The sequence below is a fragment of the Alosa pseudoharengus genome, unplaced genomic scaffold (assembly GCF_046254945.1).
Source record: "Alosa pseudoharengus isolate Yale_2024_CS ecotype anadromous, Long Island Sound unplaced genomic scaffold, YU_APseudo_1.1 YU_APseudo_1.1_scf_6, whole genome shotgun sequence".
NCBI lineage: Eukaryota > Metazoa > Chordata > Actinopteri > Clupeiformes > Clupeidae > Alosa > Alosa pseudoharengus.
In genome coordinates this window covers 21,180,540-21,200,197 of record NW_027468848.1, presented here as the reverse complement: position 1 = coordinate 21,200,197, position 19,658 = coordinate 21,180,540, and the positions used below count along the sequence as shown (strand labels likewise).

Here is a 19,658-nt window from a genome sequence, read left to right as displayed (position 1 = left end):
TTGTGCATGCCGTAACAAACAACACATTCGACCTGTAAAACTGTGAGATTATTATTGTGTATTTTCTTTGTAGTGTTGAGTCGAAATTGTTGCCCACCGATATTTAGCCTAATGAACTACGGAAAGCCTGAATCTGGATATTCAATAGAAAAGTAAAAGTGACCCACCAAAACTTTATCCAAAAAAGAAAACACATCTACACATTATTCACCCACATACAGTAGCATAAACTTGGCATATTTTGAGTTTGACAAGTTTGAAAGCAACACAACTTCCCTTTCTTTTTAAAAAAAAAAGAAAATAAAAAATTGGACTCTCTGTTGGTGTTGTATAAACAAGCCTGTTAAACCCTGAAGAACCTTTTTTTCTCTCCTGGAGTGTGTCCTCTTTACCTCATTGCACTCAATGTCGAACTCTCTCCCCTTGGCACACCCCCCCCCCCCCCCGCACACACACACCTCTCCCCAAACCCCCCCCCTCTCTCTGCTTGCTGCCCTGTCCTGGAGCAGATGGGAAGTACGGCTGAGTTTTATCTTTTGTCCAGAAGTCCCTAGAGAGCTCGAGCTCTTTTATTAGGCTCCTACGACTTGCGTTATCTTTGTACAGAAATGCAGGGAGATCCCTGAGGTTGAGAAGTGTCAAAATTAGCATGGGTCTGAATAGAACCTGCACTTTTCTGCATAATTTTGAATGATTTTTATAATAGTTTTGGAACGTGTTTTGACAGTTTCCTTTTTTGTTTTGAGAGAATAGAGTGTGGGTAGTGTTGCTAGGTGAAACTAGTGACTCATTAGATTGCACAGGGTTTTGTTTCTTCCTAATGACGGCATAAGTGCAGCTCAGCTGTATGTAACAAGTGTCAGAGCATGTTGTGGTGCTCTACTTGAATGTTGTGGTGCAGAAATTGTTGTGCTGAATGTCGTGAAACAGAAATTTCAAAGCAAATAACAAATGTTTGACCAAATGTTTGACCAACTTTGAATTAAATGTGTGGACACAAACCAAAACTTACCATAATTTCACAAATTAAATTCTCCATCCTGTCTCTGATGCATAATGTTCAGTGCAAAAAAATCTGGGATCAAATCCAAATAAAGTTGAATCTGAACAAAAAAAAGATTCAATTGCAGATTTAAAAAGAGCAACAGCACTTATGAAAACTTTTAAAATGGACATTTCTTGTTTCTTTAACTTGTTATACTCAGTGAGTCTAATGTAAACTTTATGTTATTCCCTGAATGTCATAACAAACAGAAAAGTCATAACTTTAATGATTATAATCAGTTTCCAAATTATTCTGATTCTAAATAAATTACCTCTTAATGATGAAGCAGAAATTACTTTTTAGTATAAAACTGAGCCAGAGGGCTGCAGCCTGTGCACCTGTCAACTCGCTTGCCCCGTGCCTGTACTGTGGAGCGGGAAGGAACTAAAATGTTGTTTTTACTTTCCTCAACGCACAATATTAATATTTTATGAGATACGAGTCCTATACACGAACAGACTCACAGCTGTTTGGATGGAGGTGCAGATAGGCACACTTCATTGATGCCATCGGTTGCTTTGAGGTGGATTATGATAGCTTCGTTTTTAAAAAAGGGAAGTTGCAAGGTTTGAGGAAATAGGCTACATGCGACAGGAAAACTGAAAGTGACTTATTTGTTCCAGCTGTCTTGGAGTTCTTGCAGATGAGAGAATGAACGGAAGATATAATTATTTTCTATGGCACTTTCCTCGTGCCAATTCAAAGCTATCTTCAAAGCTATCTTTGAAGATAATAGCAATTCTATTTGCAAGATTAAACTTTTCATTCTTATATATATAAGAATATATATATATATATATATATATATATATATATAAATGTATCACATTTTTGACGTTTATATGTTTAGAAAAGATACAGAGAATGTCTAAATACTAAGTCAGATGGGTGGGTGTCAGAATGCATGCGCAATATTGAGGGCGCAAGTTACTGAAATCTGAGATCGTGGTCGTTTGGGAGGGTCGCATGTGTCACCAGGTGGCTGGTTGTTCATAGAAAGATAAAGGTATGGAAGGATAAACGCTATAAATAATTGAACATAGAGCGCGTGTACATGATATTGCCTATTATTCACTATGTTAATCTGCGGAGGCGATCGCGAGGACATGGCGCATGATTGGTTAAGGGTGTGGGTGGGACGCAGGAGCAGTAGCACTTTCATCAATAATTCCTGAATCTCTCAGTAACGCTCCAAATTGTGGATAAAACCAAGAAAACCGTCAACACTAGTGTACATCTACACTAGGCTACCGTTTGCACAATTTGATTAAAATATATGTCTGTGACTGGACGACTTTAAATGTTGGTTAATTTAAACCTGCTGTGCGCTCCCCATCCTCTCGCTCGTGGCAGTGAGTTTGTGAGCGCGCGCTCGCCGGCGTCAATGTTCGGCGGTTGTGTGTCGCCGTACGCGTGAGCGTGTGCGTGGCAGGCTTCCTTAGCAAGTGTTCTTTCTGGAGTCTCGTCCTGAGGGACCTCGCGCTCTGTGTAGGAGAAACCTGCGCGCTCACCAGCTGACAGCGCGTGTTTCAATGAGGACACCCAACACCCCTTGCCACGGGTCTGCCAACAATAGCACGCAAATTAATAAACACTCCGATTACCATCACACACACACACACACACACACACATCAACTACTTCGTATTTTCATAAACTATCGGCAGTGTATGCAAGTATAACGAAAAGTTTAAACATTTTACAACCGCAACCAGGCATCTTGAAGTGGCAAAAACGGTACTTTTAACAATCGTTGATGAAATGACCTTACCTCGCCCTGCACCATACGGAGGGGGCGTAGGCTAGGTTACCACTTGAGAATTTTTTTTTTTTTAATTAGTGAGCTTTTATATCGCTATAGCAAACTTTTTCTAATAAAAAGTTATCGACCAAATCTAACTATTGGCTGTCGACCTTCCACTCAGAGTCTTAAGGTTACATTAAGATTATTTCTATTATATATCTTAATCCTATATCTCAACATGGAAATATAGGCTACCTTAAAACCTCGAACTTCTCTCAAGTAATGATCAATAGCCTAATACATAATGCTTACTTTTAATGATAATGATAAACATGGCTTGACTTTGTGTGAAGTGGCTATTTCGGAAAGTCACGGTGATTGAAAAACATAACTTTTTGAAAAAGTGATCAGAGTTCAGATCAGAATGAATAAGATAACCCTATATAGAAATCCCTCAGAGGCAGCAAAATCTTAAAGTGCCCTTTTGAGAGATTATTATTATTATTATCATCATCATCATCAACATCATCATCAACATCATCATCATCATCATCATCATCATCATCATTAGGCTTATTATTATTATCATTATTATTAATAATAACATTGTTGTTGTTGTTATTGTTTCTGATATTGTTGGACTGGCAGTAGCCTACAAAACGTGTTATTTTAGCTAGGCTAAATATATAGGCTATCTATATTTTGCAGGAACAGCATTGTGTATTTTAAACGCCGGTTGATTATAATGATGATGATTATTATTATTATTAACTAATAATAATAATATTAATATTAATAAGAAGAAGTTCATGTCAAGTCATGACATAAACCAAAAGTTGACCAAAAGTCAAGTACGCCTACTGCACGTCTCTTTTCACATTGGTAATTTGGACTGAGTATTCCATGTTATCGCCAGTTTAGATACTAAAATAGTAAATGAGTAAGCATAAAAGCATTACATTGGACAACACCTTAAAAAAAGTAATTAGGCATGAAATAGTTATGTTGAATTATTTTTATTTTCAAAATCAATGAAAACGTTACCAAATGGCAAATTTCTAGATTTCAGCAGTGTAACATCTCATTAGAAAAGCAAGACAAACAAGACCATCGACAATAAATACTTAAATCACCTCCTCCAAATCAAAGCAAAATACAATTTCGCCTTGAAATATAATGTTCAAAAACAAACAAATGTACAAAAAGACTAATGGCTATTTTAAATATGTGTATCAAATTGGCAGTAGTCAACTACTTACATTAAGACGCTATTTGTTCCATGACAAACGCATGTCTCTCAAGCCTCTGGCTCGTTTTTAAAGTGCACATAACCTTTAGAAGTTGCAAGCAAATTCTTACAGGGACAAAATCAAGACAAAATCATCTTAATGAATTCAGTATTCTAGGCATAATTACAAGTATACAAAGGCAAAATCAGGCTTCGTTTTGTTTTCTTGGAAGACATGTTTTGAATGACATTTGAGAGCCCATGGCAGTCGGCATGGCAGAGGGGTCCTATCAATGTCACCAAGAGGCGCGTAAAATTCTATTGGCGGAACAATACCTATTAAAAATAACATCTCAAGGCCATATACTATAAATCTGATACACCATCATATCAGCTGTCATAGAGCAAGCTATCGGAATGTATATGCCAACTCCACATTTGATTGACACAACTTAAGTACAGTTTGTTTTAAAGAGTTAGTATGCTTGGTGGCTTGGAAGTTTCAGTTCCGACAGTTCGTCTTCGCTCTGAAGCTCCAGGTGAGTCTCATCCGAGTCGCTAAAGTGAGAGTGGGGGGAAAATTCTCCATCGCTTCTGTTCGACCGGGGTGAGTCTTTGCTGTTTTCGGATTCGGACTTCCCCGTAGGTGACTGCATATTCTGTTCCATGAAAGAAGCGAACGACGCATCCTCATAGGGGAATGGCATTCCGGTTAACTGGTCAGGGAAAACCCTGGTTGTCGGCGACCCCCTGGGTGTGTTGTCCCCCTCGTAGACGGTGGAGGACACGCTGCTATTTGGCGAATCTGCTTTAGCACCCGGACCCTCCAGAAGATCAGACAGAGCATTGATGTAGATCTGAGCCATCTGCAGAGTCTCGTATTTGGAGAGCTTCTTGTCGTTGTCAAATGCCGGGATGACGCTCCGTAGCTCGTCAAAGGCGTGGTTCAGTCCGTGCATACGCCGCCGTTCCCGTGCGTTGGCAGCCTGGCGCCTCTGTTTTTGCACCACGTTGGTGGATTTGCTGGACGGAGCTCTCTGCCTTCCATCGTCCGTTGTCAGCGAGCCCTTGAGTCGACACAACTCACGCACTTTGACAGGGGTTTTGGAGCTCTTCCTAAAGTTGGAGAGGTGACCTGCTGGTGGAGACACGCCTTCCACACTTGAGCCGGGCGAGTGCAGCAGGTAGTCGGCGTGTGGCGCACAGGTGCCAGGCTGCGCGGGAGCGAGCCAGGCGCGTGGGTCACTGCTGTCCATGAGTGCCAGACTCGGTGGGTACTCGCGCCGCTCCCCCCTCCCCAAACCAGACTGTTGGACTTCGAGTTCACTCATCTCCTTCGCGTCTTTGTTCAGGCTTTCCAGACGCAGTCCATCCATTTCAGGTAGGATTAATCACGAAATCGTGGCAAGGAAGAAATGGAAAGAAAATATAGAAAGTAACTTATAGCCGCCTGTTAACTTTTGCACCTGTTGCGCGCACTTAGTCGCGTGGTCGTTGCTTTACTGATGTCTCAGGGCACTGACTGGCTTTAAAAAGCGGCACGCGCCTGGGAGCCCCCCTTCTCATATGGTCGCGTGGCGCTTTGACCAATAAGAGCACTTGGGGCAGGCGCGTGTGGACAACCAATGAAAACGCGCGGTAAACCCGAGAGAGGTTATTACGCCCAAACTGTTTTTGATAATGCCGCGGTTTAGGGTTGTTTAACTGGGGTGTTATTACCAAAATGAGTTGTCCCACCGGACACACGCGGAGATGCTGGTCAGTAAGCGTGGATAGCGCGAGCTTCAGATAAAAGACACTATGATGCCCACGCGCCAGGTGTGGTACCTTAGAAGGCCATAACCTGCGTGAAACAGGGTCAGTGACATGAGTTCTTGCTCATCTACTCCACTGGCCTAAACCTCGAATAGCTGAGTAACTGTTGATAAGTTGCAAAATTCCAGCCTGTAAGCAACAGTTTAATGTTTAATAAACACTACACTATCATCCTATTATCATTACACGCCCATTAACACTCATTGCCATATTTATCATCGTTATCTTTACTTTAGCACTTGAAAGACTTGTAAGAATTTCTGTATCTTAACGTCTGCCTTCAGAAGAGAGCAAGATTAGCCTACCAAGGCCATATGAACAAGGCTATATGAAAACTTAAAAACGATATGAAGTGTCCGGTTTGGTGACCAGGACTTCGTTTCTGTGGCCTAATTTAAACTAAATTATCTCATGCCGGCACATCTAGTCGAATTTAGTTGTAGGTCTATTCACAGAAGATTTGGACCAGAAAAAGTTGGAAAAAGTACCCGCTTCCTATTTTGCTCAATGTCCATTCAGCACACGTCTACGCCGTGGAAGTTAATGGCATCTTAAATTTCATCTCCTTTTGAACAAGTTCAAAACCTTTTGATCCGACTGAAGGAACGCCCTGCTGGTAAAAAGCGCTGCACCAGGATGAGAAACATGATCAGGGAGCGCTTTTACTGTCCAAAGCAATGGCAAGAGAGGAGTATAGACTGCGTGTTGTGACCATCCACATCTTTGACAACAATCCCCTCTATAGAGAATCATATGTTTAAAACCGTTGGCCACACGAAAAGAAGACTGAAACAGACATAGTCATTATGTTTAGGCTCTTAGATGAACAGGCAGTGAGAGGAATAGACTGACAGATTTGATTGTAGGATATCAGATAAATAGACTATATAACTTGTGAACTTTTGGCTTATCCTAAATTGCAAATAAAACAAACCCAGTGAGAGAGTGTCGTTTAGCAGTTATTATTGTAATAATACACATTATTGTAATAAAAATATATATTTGACTAATAAAAAATGAATTACCATAGGCTACTTGCACTTTAGTCCATAAATCAACCGCCGAATGAATAATGCTTTATATAAATTCCTCATTTCTGAGGAAATAGCATTAATCTTTTTGCATTTATTCATGAATTCATAGTGCGCTGAGGCTCGGGGACTGGCGCCTGACTCCGTCCCAGTGTGTGCCCCCGTCCCGCTGTCCTGCGAGCCTTGGAAAGGCTCCTAAAGCAAACAACAGGTTGGATATTGTAGCGGTCGATTATTAAAGTGTCTCAGGCACAATGGCGACTCTATGTTCCATTCGACACGCTCGGGGAACCCTTTGGAAAATGTGCACAAAATGTGTCTCGATAGGGGCTCCCAACGTGAGCGAGTCTGCATGCTGCTTTCTTCATTCCAGTCTCCGGGGAAACAGGGATAGCGTATTTTTACCATGCAGACATGAAAACATTTCTACTTACTACTACTGCACCACTAGCCTACTATCACTATTGTTAGTATTAGTAGAAGCAGAAATTCCTACAACTTTTGTACGATAACATCTTATTAGAAATCATTGTATCAACCGAGTTATAGACATAATCTATAGACTCTTTAACACATGGGAATCGTTTTTTTATTATACAATATATCTCTGCAGGGAATGTAACTAATTACAGTTCACTTATTCAACTGTATTGATTTGTTTCACTTAATGTTGAACTTTGTGGAATTGTAAGAAAATTCAAATAAAACATATTGAGGGTTTTCACTAATCCTAGTCCACCAGAATATGATTTTAAGAGGTTTCTGGGATAAAATAAAAAGTAAATACATACATAAATAAATAAATTCCTATTAGTTTATGAGAAAAAGTGTAGTATATACATCTAATAGGAAAAGGATACTGTTTGGTGAGGTTGTGTCATGAAAAGTAGTCTTTCTACTAAAAGTTAGTCTTTTGTTCTGTAGAGTAGAAGTTACCTGTTACCTGCTTTACAGAATCTATTGATTGATGCATGGTGATATTGGACTTAGATTGATTGCTTTCTTAATCTGTTGCTCCTGTCTGAACTTCAGGAGCAAGACTGTGGGAATGCCAAGGTCATGGGCCAGACTCTCAGGGAGCACACACCCTGGCTCTTCATAGGCATTTGTTTTGGGATGAAATTAGCAAATCAATGCTAAAAAAACAAACAAAAAAACAAACAAAAAACTTGATGGTGTTAAAATGGAACTAAAATGAGGCACAGCCGTTAGTGAACTGATAATTGCAATGTGGCAAATTGCCAACTGTCTCAGGAGATGGATTATGAATGCTACATTAGAGGGAATTAATTGTGTCTCTGGTTTTTTTTTTTTTTAGCTGCTTGGAAGTCAGTGATATTCTGTACTAACTGAGTGTAAAAGAACACAAATCATTACAAACGCTACAGTTCCCAGAGGGTGTCATGGCCAATGACTACTTTACAGCAGTTTAACACCACATCCCCCTTTAGCAGGAAAAATAAATTGTAGTTTATCTATGTTTTTGTTCAGATTCATGCTTTCAACATATCTACAGTATGCCAAAAAGTAAGTAGGCTATTGTAACTAAACATATAGCTGCTATGGAGGCTTATGGAATTAATTCTAGACTTGCATCCACTCTGGTAACTCAATGGTAAGAAGAGCATTTCCACTGAAGGAAAAAGAGAAGGGAGAATTCCTCAATGCAGTCAATTGAAAGCATGAGGAGTGTATGTGTGCCAAACTTGATGGACCAGTAAGTGTAGGAGATCTAATCACACATGCCAGAGTCCAATTCAGTGCAGATTGAGCGTAATTGGACAACACAATACAGTTTTACCACTGAGAGCTTAAGCTTTCAAATATGACCAATTGCTGTTAAAACATTTAAATGTCTTAAATGCAAATTATTCAGTGGGATTAACCACAAATCATTCTGGGGTACACATCAAAAGAACATGGCTAAATTAAATCATGACTTTGAATTTGGTCTCATATCACATTGTTACAAGTAGTGGTATAACAATTCTTAAAGATGTTATGAGAATGGCGATGAAAACTATAAATGTGCAGGGTTTGCCATGACTGTACTGTGTGTGTTGTCACTGTGAGCAACCAGGGCTGACTAGTCGCTCTGTTGATCTTTGCTGACTGGCAACAGAGTGCTGTTTAATTTAGTATGCTTATCTTAACTCTTACTCCTACTCCGCCACTGTTTGAGGATGACACTGCAGGATATTTGAGAAGCTGATTCACTAAAGACAGTGGGGTTTTCTGAGGTGAAATGCACTCCAATGCTGTGTTTGTTGTTGCCACCTACTGACCATTTACAGTCATTACACTGAACCAAGCAAGAAAGAAATCCCCTAAGGGCAGAGAAAAAGAGAACTGAATACAATTTTTTTTTTATGGCTCTTCATTCAGAGAAAAGCAAATATGCACATATGGGTGTATGTTTTACTAGCACAATATTCATACACATGGTAATGCTTTTGGGTTTTACGTATCCAAAAACAAGTGGGTCTGGATACTCCCTGGCAAATGAAATTCAAAGAGCAATTATGACTTTAAAAATAATTCAACTGCAAGTGTAAAGATTTGGAAAGTGGGAAGGAAGTAAACGTTACTACGCTTTTCTCTCTAAATATGGTAATAAGTACATGAGTCAAATACATGATAAATAATGATAACATGTACTGAGCTATTGAGTATGTGCTTCGTCTGTCACTGCAGTTGAGTATGTGCTTCGTCTGTCACTGCAGTTGAGTATGTGCTTCGTCTGTCACTGCAGTTGAGTATGTGCTTCGTCTGTCACTGCAGTTGAGTATGTGCTTTGAGTGCCAAACCAATGACTTCTTGCACTGAGGTGGGTGCACATGCTCTATGGTCCACAGTGGGTCCAAGTTCACCCTCACATACACACACACACACACACACACACACTATTTATTTCTTCCCATTTGATGTGTGGGTATTCCTTCCGATGACAGTTCTGAGGACTCTACTGGCCCCCTTTCCAAGATATTGTGAAAAACATGGAGTCTCAGGAGGTTCACTGGTGCCTCTAGTGGTCACCAGTCTGCTATTGTTCACATAAATGGTGAGCCTACAAACAATCCAGTTTAAAAAGAAAACAATGGCAGATAGTTGATCTTAGAATGAGCACAAAACAAGAAAAAGCAAATCAAAGACCAAGAATACATACCACTGTAGAAAACATGTTTATTAGACAAATTATACACAGAAAGCTTTGCCACTTGTAACAGAGGCCTCAGTTTGTTCCGTTTTGAATAATATGCAACACATACAACAAAATAGGCCTATATTAAATACTGTACATTATAATCAGTTGAAAATGATCAAGTAATCCTGTACATACTATGTATGGAATAAAAAATGTTACAGGCATGGCAAGTGCTGCATGCTTCTTTTACCGGAAAGAACTTGCCTCCTTATTTTTAAATGAAGCAAATAAAATGGAAATGCGGTCAGAATGAGGAGGGGTCAGAGGGATTTGTGGAGAAATGAGAGTGCGATGACAGCTAAGTGAATGCTAGGCTCTTATGATATACATCTCTTTTATCCATAAAAAAATCATCCACATGTAAAATATACATTTTTTAAAATGGTTCTTTATTTATACTAAATAAAAATGTAAAATTTATACTAAATAAACTTTGATTCCTATTGTCATTCGATAGCCATAGCTCGAGAAAATTACATCTAGAAGGCTTGCATCAAACACTGCCGCTGTTCTCTACGTACAACATCTGCAATTTAGTCCGAAGATAATGAACTCAAAGCTCTGTCTAAACAACTAACATTAGTAAATATTAAATATTAATACAGTGTTAGTGAAAAGGTGGGATTTTGTCATTTCCGCAAAAAAAAGGTTTAATTTTTTTTCCTCACCACAGCTGGATGAACTTGTTGAGAAAATTAGCACTTTTAAAACGTTTGACAAATAGTATAATCCCTTAACAATGTACGAAATGAGTCAGAAAAAGATTTCACGTGACCTCCGAAAAAGGATTACGATGTTTTCTCTTCTTCTCGGGTGGCAATGCAACTGGGATGAGGACTGATGCTGGACAGGTAAAGCCCTCCCTCTGTAAGGCCTAGTCTGACTAATGCGTTGGAAAAGTCTCGCCATGATGCAAACTCAACACATCAATCTGAACACAGCAGCTAGCTGGTGGCACTTAAAATAAACAACAAAAAACAACAAAATAATACGAAAAAACAAAACAATTGTACAAAATGCTTGTTTGTCGAGCCCTGGTATGACTACAAAAAAAATCATAAAGACACAGGAAAACAACCTTAGGGTGACTTTATGATGCAAACTGAAGAAAGACAATGGCACTCAAGCAGTTTTCCAAAGTGGAGAAGAAAATAAAAAATAGACAGCTCAGAACAATTATTATAATTTCATCTTTTTTCATCATAGTTTTATCTCTCTGACCAAAAAAAAAACAAAAACACATTCCACGCTTTAAGATTTGTTATACTTAAAACAAAGTCAATAAAAGACACATAACAGCCTTAAACTGTATTCTCTGTTAGATGTCACTTGAATTGTTTCTCTGTCTGTTTTTTTTTTCTATAGATGAGTCTTTGTCTCAAAGCGTTTTTATTTTATTTACTATTATTTTTTTTTTAATCACAGCGTCTTGCGTTTGGCTAGACGTCACAGCGTAGGTGAGAACACACCAGGATCACAGGCCTCCTCTAGTCTGTGAGCATTGGTGCAGTACATTGGTAATCAATGGAGTCTCACGAGCTTCAAGACGGGACCCTGCCTAGAGGTCAATAGGGCAGCCGGGTCAAAGGAACGCCACACAGAGTTGAATCGACACCTCGGTCTGGAGGTATTAGTTGAAAGTTACTGAGCGTGGCGTTCGTCAAAACACACTGAAACAGAAATGACAGATCTTTGAAAGGGAGCCTCAAGTGTTTTTTTTTCATGTTGTTTGAAAAACAACAACAAAAAGAAGTTCCCACTGTCTTTGTTTACCACAATTGTCCTGATCCTGGGTGATTCCGTTAGTCTTTCATAATCTTTAGTCTCATTTTTTAATCCTCACAAAAAAAGCGTTCTTGAAATGCTTAGTAACAAAAAAAAAGAAAGGTCAGTCATTCCCTGTTACAGCAGAGATCTTCCTGACAACCACAAACAAACGACAACAACACCGAACACCTTCCTCTTAGGTTTGGTGAGTTCAGCAGGACGCACTCTCTTTCACGCCGACCACTGTTCAAGGCCAAAAACAAGCAAAAAACAAAAGCCAACATTTTTGAAACCGAAACAACATAAAAAGATTCTGTATGTACACATAATCTTTTTTCCTTTTTTTTTTCCTTGATTTTTTTTGTGAAGGTTTTGCTGCTCTCCCCTCCTCCGTGGCCGAGCTCATATGGACGTGCCCCTGTCTGGGTCGTTGCCGTAGCCGAAGTTGGGTTGCGGGGTGGGCTGGTATGGGATGGCCGACATGGTCTTTATGGGGCTGCGGAAGAATCCTCCGTTGGGGGCGCGCTGCCGGAAGGTTCCAGTCCGGTGGTCCTGCACGGAGCCGTAGGCGAAGCCGCCGCCGGTCTTGGCCGAGAGGCTGCGGCTGAGGGTCTGGATCTGCTCGGGGATGAAGGTGGTGGTGGTGATGTGCGTGTTGCGGAAGTCGCTGATCTGCTCGAGGGCCTGGCGGGCGGCGGGCATGGAGTCCATGTCCAGCGGCGTCAGGTCGATAGAGGAGGTGGAGAACTGCTTGTGGGGGCTGTCGTCCTCCGTGCACAAGCTGTTAACCCTGTGGTGAAGGTGTTCCAGGTCGATCTCTTTGTCGTCCTGCGAAAGGAAATAGAAAGGGAGAGAAGAGGTGGTGTGGGAAGGGGGGAAGAGAGACAGAAGAAGAAGAGAGAAGAAGGAAGGAAAAGAGGAAAAAAAAGAGACAGAGAAGGGAAAACAGGAGAGGAGAGGAGAGAAGAAGAAGGAGGGAGTGAGGGTTGTTAGAGGAGTAAAAGGGTCAAAAGGTCGGGAAATAAAGTGAGGCGAGAGGGTGTGTGTGTATGTGTGTGTGTGTGTGTGTGTGTATGAGTTTAACACAAGAGGACAAGGCGCGCGGGTGAGAGGTGAGAGTGTGGCGGTTTACACGATGAGTCAGACATTCGGGAAGAGGTGCGGAAAAATGGAGTGCAGGTTGTTATAACAACAACAGCGATGAGGAGAAGACAAACGCCACAGCAGCGGGTGAATGGAGACAGTGGATGGAGAGAGCACAGGTGGAGAGGGAAGCACAGCAAAGAGCAAGATGGAGGAGAGAGGACAGAGGCAGGTGGGGTGGGTGGGTGGCCGGGTGGGAGAACGAGAGTTCCATGGACGGAGGAGACAGAGGAGCGAGCGAGATGAGAGAGTGGTGGTCCGGGCGAGGGGGGTGAGAGTGTTGGGGATGTGTGTGGAGGTGTGGAGGGGGAGCAGAGGGAGAAGGAGAGAGGGGACGCAAGGAGAGGAGGAGGTGGGGTGGGGTGGGGGGGCACAAAGAGCAACACACTAAGCTGTAGTGAGGTGAACACACAAACAGACACATTTCTACCAGGGTGACGGCTGAAGGAACGGGTTTCAGGGACCCACTGTCTGTGACTAGAAGGGTACAGTTGGGGTAATTACACCTACATGCCTCCTCTGCACAGTATAATGAGATACTAAGATAGAGTACACATCCATGGAGACTGACTTAATCTCTAGTGTGGATCGCTGGATCTCATTACTCCAAAGCCCGGTGACTGGGGAAAGTAATAAAGTTTTGTGTGCTAACGGGTAACACTGCACACAAATAAGATGCTGACCAGGCACTTTGTGTTTTTTAACAGGTCCGTCTCCAAAGTTTTCCTAAACAGTGACTTTTCAATTTGAAATGGAAACTCTGTCCCAGAACCAAAATGTCTTCTGTATGCATCAGTCCAAGTATAGAAAAATTAATACCAATATTGGCATATGAAAAATTAAAGATACTCATTTAGTTTGGGACAAATGGGGCGACCTTAATGTCCCCTTAAATTATTCAGACCAGCTTTCTACCGTGGTCAATATTAAGTGGGTACTCACAAGAGTTGCTGAGCACTCTATACAGATAAAATGATATGTTATGTATATTATACATATATATTTATATATTTACACTCACGGAGGGCTGCGGAATGCTTGTGCCAAAGACGAGCTCAGCTCAGTAAGTGCACTGGTGTTCCATTTGTGGAGAAGAACAAAGAGGGGGGCAAAGGGTGGTTGCTGGGGGGTTGGGGTCGGGTGGGGGTAGGGGTAGGGGTTAAAGTGCGTTCTCCATCCCCTGAGTGGAGTTGGCACTGATTGGGTGTAGTGCCACCACGACCAGTGGGGAGGGCCCCGAACTGTGCCAGCAGTGCGTGGCGGAGGTGGCGTCCACGGTCACCCGCTCCCTCTCCGAGAGCACAGGGTTGACCGAGGAGGGGAGGGGGAGCTGGAGGGAGGTGCTGTTGGTGTTGGTGGCGTTGGCGGAGACCTGGCTCGGCGTAAAAACACCACACAAGCACAGAGAAGCGTGTTTGTGTGTGTGTGTGTGTGTGTGGAGGTGGTGGATTGGGAGGTTGGCAGACGGGCAGATTTGGGCATAGAGGGGGCCGGGTGGTGGATAGGGAGAGAGACAAGAGAGAGGGGGGGGGGGGTTGAGGGAAAGCAAGAGAGACAGTCAGCGAGCAGCAGAGAGTTCATTGCACATGAGGAGAGCCGCTCAGCTGTGGACAATGCTGTTAAAATGACATCAGACATCAGGAGCGGCTGGTGGTTTGGCGTTCTTTCCCCATGTCAGAGAGTGATATGCAGAGAGTGCTAGCCGTAAGCAGCTGTCCGACCAACCCACCAACATAACAATGATGAACAGTCCGCAATGAATGCTTATGGAAATGTACAGTGGAGAGCGCTGTCTTGAAGCTGACTGGGTAGGTACAGGCCATGAGCAAAATGGGGGAAAGGGTCTTTCCCAGAGCACCATCGCATTTACTAAAAAGGCCATTTTGCAACTTCACCCTGATGAGAGTTGTAAACAGCATATTAGGCACTTCACAGTCCTCTGTAAAGATCTCTCCGCTGAGCCTTGCTGTGAAACCACAAGTGAACAGAGCCACTGACATCAATAACTCCCTGCTACATGAATGAAATTATATACACCCACAGACCATTAGTGTGTGTGCGTGTGCTTGTGTGTGTGTGTGTGTGTCCACTACTGAATTTAATCCCGTCACCAGTTTGCTTTAAGGTTGTACTTGTCACTGTGAGTCTAGTCGGATTCCTCTCGGTTTGTTTTCAAGAGCTTCAGATATGTGGATAAGCTTTTATAAGCTTTTTAAAGGGTCTCCCTGGCCACCGATAGTCTGTCTTATCAGTGCAGTTTTGGCTGACTGAGCTACTGTAATTGGCTAGCGCTGCCACTTAAACACACTCCAGCTGTCCCCTGATAGTGTCTTCATTAGCCCACGCTAGCCGAGCCTCCTGCTCCAGCCCGGTCCCTGCCCCAGGCTTCGGAGTTTGGACGCCGGACCCAAGCGGTGCCGGTTCCAAGCTCCGGTCTCGGCCGACTAACAGTTGGAACGGGAGTTGAGTTGGGAGCGCTGCTACTGCTACTACTACTACCGCTAGCGTAAAGGCCACTTGCTCTCATGCCAAGTGTAATTTCAAGTCTGGGCAGTGAGTGAGTGGGTTGAGTGGCTGCAGCCTGCGGTGGAGTTGAGGTTGAGGTTGGGGGTGGTGGCGGCGTGTGGAGGTGCTGAGAGAGGTGCCAGGTGTTTTTTTTTTCCCATTTTGCAGTGGTCGTGGTAAAGGGAAAAGGGGGGGGGGGGTGGGGGCAGGCGATAGGAAAGAGGGAGGGAAGAGGAGGTGGAGGAGGATAAAAATTCATTGTTGGCAGAAGATAGACCGAGGGGGGAGAGCGAACGTGTGTCGGAGGCTGGAGTCCAGCGGCCCGGAGCAGCATGCGGGGGAGAGGTGGTGGTGGTGGAGGTGGTGGTGGTGGTGGTTGGGGGCGCTGCGGAGCGCCAGCGTGATGTCGCTCGGCTTCTCGTGGAGACACGTCTCCTCCTGCCTAACGGTCGGCCCCTCAGACTGCGTCTGTTACACGATGCGTGATCAAAATGTGACGGATGGATGCGTTAGTGTTAGTGTGTCCATAAGAGAGAAAGAAAGAGAGAGAGAGAGAGAGAGAGAGAGAGAGAGAGAGGGAGAGATAGAGGAAGAGAGAGAGACAGAGAGAGAGGGTGGGGGAGAAAGAAAGTGAGAGAAAGGGAGGGAGGGGAAGGCAGACAGTCGGACAGACAGAGAGATGAAGCAGGCAGACGAAGAGGAGGATGAAGAAGAGGGAGGGGGGAAGTGTGGAGAGGCAAGGATGAATAGAAAAGACAACAGTCAGCACACAGAGGTTTTTTTCGTTTTAATGTCCGAGGAGCCAGATACCTGGAAGGGTGAGATGTAAAAATGGCATTTTGCATTGTTCTCCCACGCCTGCTTTAACCCTCAACACAGAGTACTTATCTACAAAACAAAACAAAACAAAAAAAAGGAAATGAAAAAAAAAGGTTGTTCAGCCAGTGACAAGGAAATCAGACATGACTTTTGACAGGAATCAAACAAGTTTGAGGTCAGAGCAATGATCAAACATGGACATTGTGTAGAGCCCAGTGGTCTCTCCTCTGAAAGAAACATGTGAGCTAGCCCTCACATACACACACACACACACACACACACACACACTCACGTTAGGTGTGTTAGTCACCAGAGGACCAACTGGTCTCTAAACAATCTCAGTAGCAAATGACACAGCAGAAGATCTGCAAAGTGGAGGAAAAAAAAATCATATTTTGTCATCTTTTGTTTCTCTCGATCTGTTCCGCTCTTGTGGAACAGGAGTGGGAGCGACAACTCCATGCCCTGCGGCACAGGGCCGGAACAGCATGCACTCGCTCACTCTCTCATTCCCTCTCTCTCTCTCGGTGCACCGTGACGAGGCACGGGGACATGACCAGGGCCCTGGCAGGTGGCGAGGTCACACCACAGTTCGAGCTCCTCCAAGGAGAGGCGGGGGGGGGGGGGGGGGGGGGTGGGGCGTGGGGACACCCAAGGTGATCTGACGTGCGGAGGAACTCGCTGTGACGCCCTGTCATATCGCATCATTCCACACCTTCCCTTTTTTTCTTTTTTTAAAGCGAGCAATCGCAAAAGCAACAACATCATCAATGACAACAACGACAACAACAACAACAACAACAACAACAACAACAACAACAAAAGCAGCGACAGTGAGATCACACAAAAGGTGAGGTCGATAGGGATGAGGAAACACTGACCACATGTGCACAGGGTGTCACAAAGACAACACACACAAGCTAACATGGTGAGAAACACTAATGTCTGTGTGTTAGTGTGTTAGTATGCGCAACTGTGTACTGTGCGATAGGGAGACAGAGACACTTAAACACAGGTCAGTCATTTCTTTTGTTAGTGTTGGATGTCTTCAGAAGTTAGAGGTTTGTTTGATAGGAGTAGGCGGGAGGTGGGGGATGGGGGGGGTGGGGGTTGATGCACGGGGGAGATTCGAGGTGGAGGAATTTTTTCCAGGGAAAGCAGAGAACAAGCTGTGCCATGCTACTGAGTGTGAGCAGAAAGCAAATATTTGAGAGGCTCAGAATGAAAAAGACGAAGAAAAAAACAAGATAAATAAAAAAAATAAAAAAAAACCGATGAGAGATGTGGAAATAAAGGGGCAGGGGATGAACACAGGCTCAGCCATCAGCTCAGCCCGCCAGCGGGCATGTTCGAGAGGCATCGACAAACGGAGGCGATAGCACCTCCGGCACTTTCAAACACGCTGGGAGACTTCAAATGAGTCCTTTTTAACGCTCGCAATGATTTTTTTTCTTTCCTCTCTCACTCTGAGTTTATGCAGCACCAAGTGTTGGTGAGTGACTGCGTGTGTTTGTGTGTCTCTGTGAGTGACTGTGTGTATATGTTTGTGTGTGTGTGTGTGTGTGTGTGTGTGTGTGTGTGTGTGTGTGTGTGTGTGTGTGTGTGTCAGTGTGTGTGCTTGTTTTTCCACCAAACTCCAGCCAAGCCTGAGGTCTTCCGGAGGCTTCGGTCAGGCTGGCCTGAGCCCAGCGTGGGTTAGCCTCCACAGGTTGGAGGTCTGAGAGTGGCCAACTGATGCATGCACTGACCCATGCAAAACACCCTTTCACTTAACATCACTCACGATAATGAAAAACAACATGTGTGTTTATATACAGCAATACCACTAGTGGGTTGAGGAGGTGAGAAAACAACATGATAAGCACCCTTCAGTGAAATCCCCAAATGAAATGCATGCGCTAAGTTAAATTCCCACTGTTTCAGTGATTCATGATGTAGAAAGCTGGTATAACTTGTGCCAAATCAGAGCAGAGGTCTACTTTATATAGGCCCAATACAATTGGATGCCAAGAATGCATAAGCATGTGTGGGCATACCAATGTATCTTTCTGTGCTTTCCTCTCTGCCCTGATCAATATTTCGCAGCTATGCTCCTCAAAGGCTTTGGCGGCCATTGATGAATTAGCAGAATGAGCCAAAGCCAGTGTTTCATGTCATTGTCCAGTGACGGAACAGTCAAATAATGACATGAGAGCAGACATGATTACATACTGAGATCTTGAAATTCAATGGGCAAATCTGAAACCATCAAAGGTGTTTGCCTTGCGGCCCCACACATGTCGTGTAGAGGGACCATACCCCGTCCCTCTTTTCTCCATGGGGGAGTGAGGGTCCTGTGTGTGGCAATGAAGATGCCGTATAGGTGTGTATAGGTGTGTGTGTGTGTGTGTGTGTGTGTGTGTGTGTGTGTGTGTGTGTGTGTGTGTGTGTATGTGTGTGTGTGTGGAGGGGGGCGGGAGGGGATGCTGCTGTGGCTCTTTGTAGGCGGGTGTCGTTGACGGCAGGCGAGCTGGTCACACTGACAGATGAAAGCTGGTCTGATTGCAGGGGGGCTTGTGCAAGGGAGAGAGGGAGGGACAGAGAGAGAGAGAGAAGGAGAGAGAAAGAGAGAGAGAGAGAGAGAGAGAGAGAGAGAGAGAGAGAGAGGGAAGAGAAGGAGCAGAGACAATGCCTTGCTCCATGATCAAACGCTACTTCAAGGTTTGGCCCTTGTTGTGTGTCCCCACCCCCCCCCCCCTTTCTCTGCCTCTGTGTTATTTTTTTTTCCTCTATTGAGGATGAAAAGTCGTTTTGGCTCCTCGCCGCGCTACCTGCAGCGTGAGGCTCTGCTACATGGAGCCCAGTGGGACTCAAGCGCCGCTGAGAGAGCAGGGGAGACGTATGGAGTCAGAGCGCTCTGGATGAATGGAGAGGATATATATCATATTATTATATTTGCTCTCCCGGAGCTCCCGGCTGATCTAAGGGCATGCAGCTGATCAAAAGGGCAGACAGAAAGAAATGACACCTGGGGGTCCTAGAGGGAGTTTAGGCATCATGGCTGACTAATGATTCGACGTTTGCTCTGTTATCACAAATTACCTCGGGGATAAATTATATGAGCTGACTGACCTTCTGGTCTGCCACCTTCTACTTCCCATAAATCTAATAGTGACGACGACATTTCGCAATGAAAGTATGAGTGCCTAAATCTGTGGGTAAAGTCATGTTTTAATGTGGAATTAAATTTTTGATAGACTGCTATATAATTCCACAATTAATGTGTGCATTGGGTAGCACTGTGAATTCTTCATGAACTGCTGAGTTGATGAACTGCCCTGCCAGTAAACTGCACTGGAATATAACTACTGCTATTT

The 19,658-nt window shown here is 43.7% G+C and overlaps 2 protein-coding genes across 2 annotated transcripts in view; both read right to left on the bottom strand.

Annotated features, from left to right (window-relative positions):
• Positions 1-3,861: 3,861 nt before the first annotated feature.
• atoh1a (atonal bHLH transcription factor 1a) lies at positions 3,862-5,475 on the bottom strand. Its single transcript, XM_076270181.1, has one exon. The coding sequence runs from the start codon at positions 5,391-5,393 to the stop codon at positions 4,494-4,496; it is 900 nt and encodes a 299-aa protein (XP_076126296.1). The 5' UTR covers positions 5,394-5,475; the 3' UTR covers positions 3,862-4,493.
• A 4,607-nt stretch (positions 5,476-10,082) lies between these two features.
• Positions 10,083-19,658, bottom strand: part of grid2 (glutamate receptor, ionotropic, delta 2) — a 320,181-nt gene continuing 310,605 nt past the window's right edge. The window contains exon 16 of the mRNA XM_076270599.1: positions 10,083-12,663. Within this exon, the coding sequence (XP_076126714.1) occupies positions 12,238-12,663 (426 nt within the window). The 3' untranslated portion in view covers positions 10,083-12,237. The remainder of the gene's footprint in view (positions 12,664-19,658) is intronic.

Excerpts from the sequence above, each read along its gene's own strand:
- atoh1a (XM_076270181.1), bottom strand. The coding sequence starts at position 5,393 with ATGGATGGACTGCGTCTGGAAAGCCTGAACAAAGACGCGAAGGAGATG.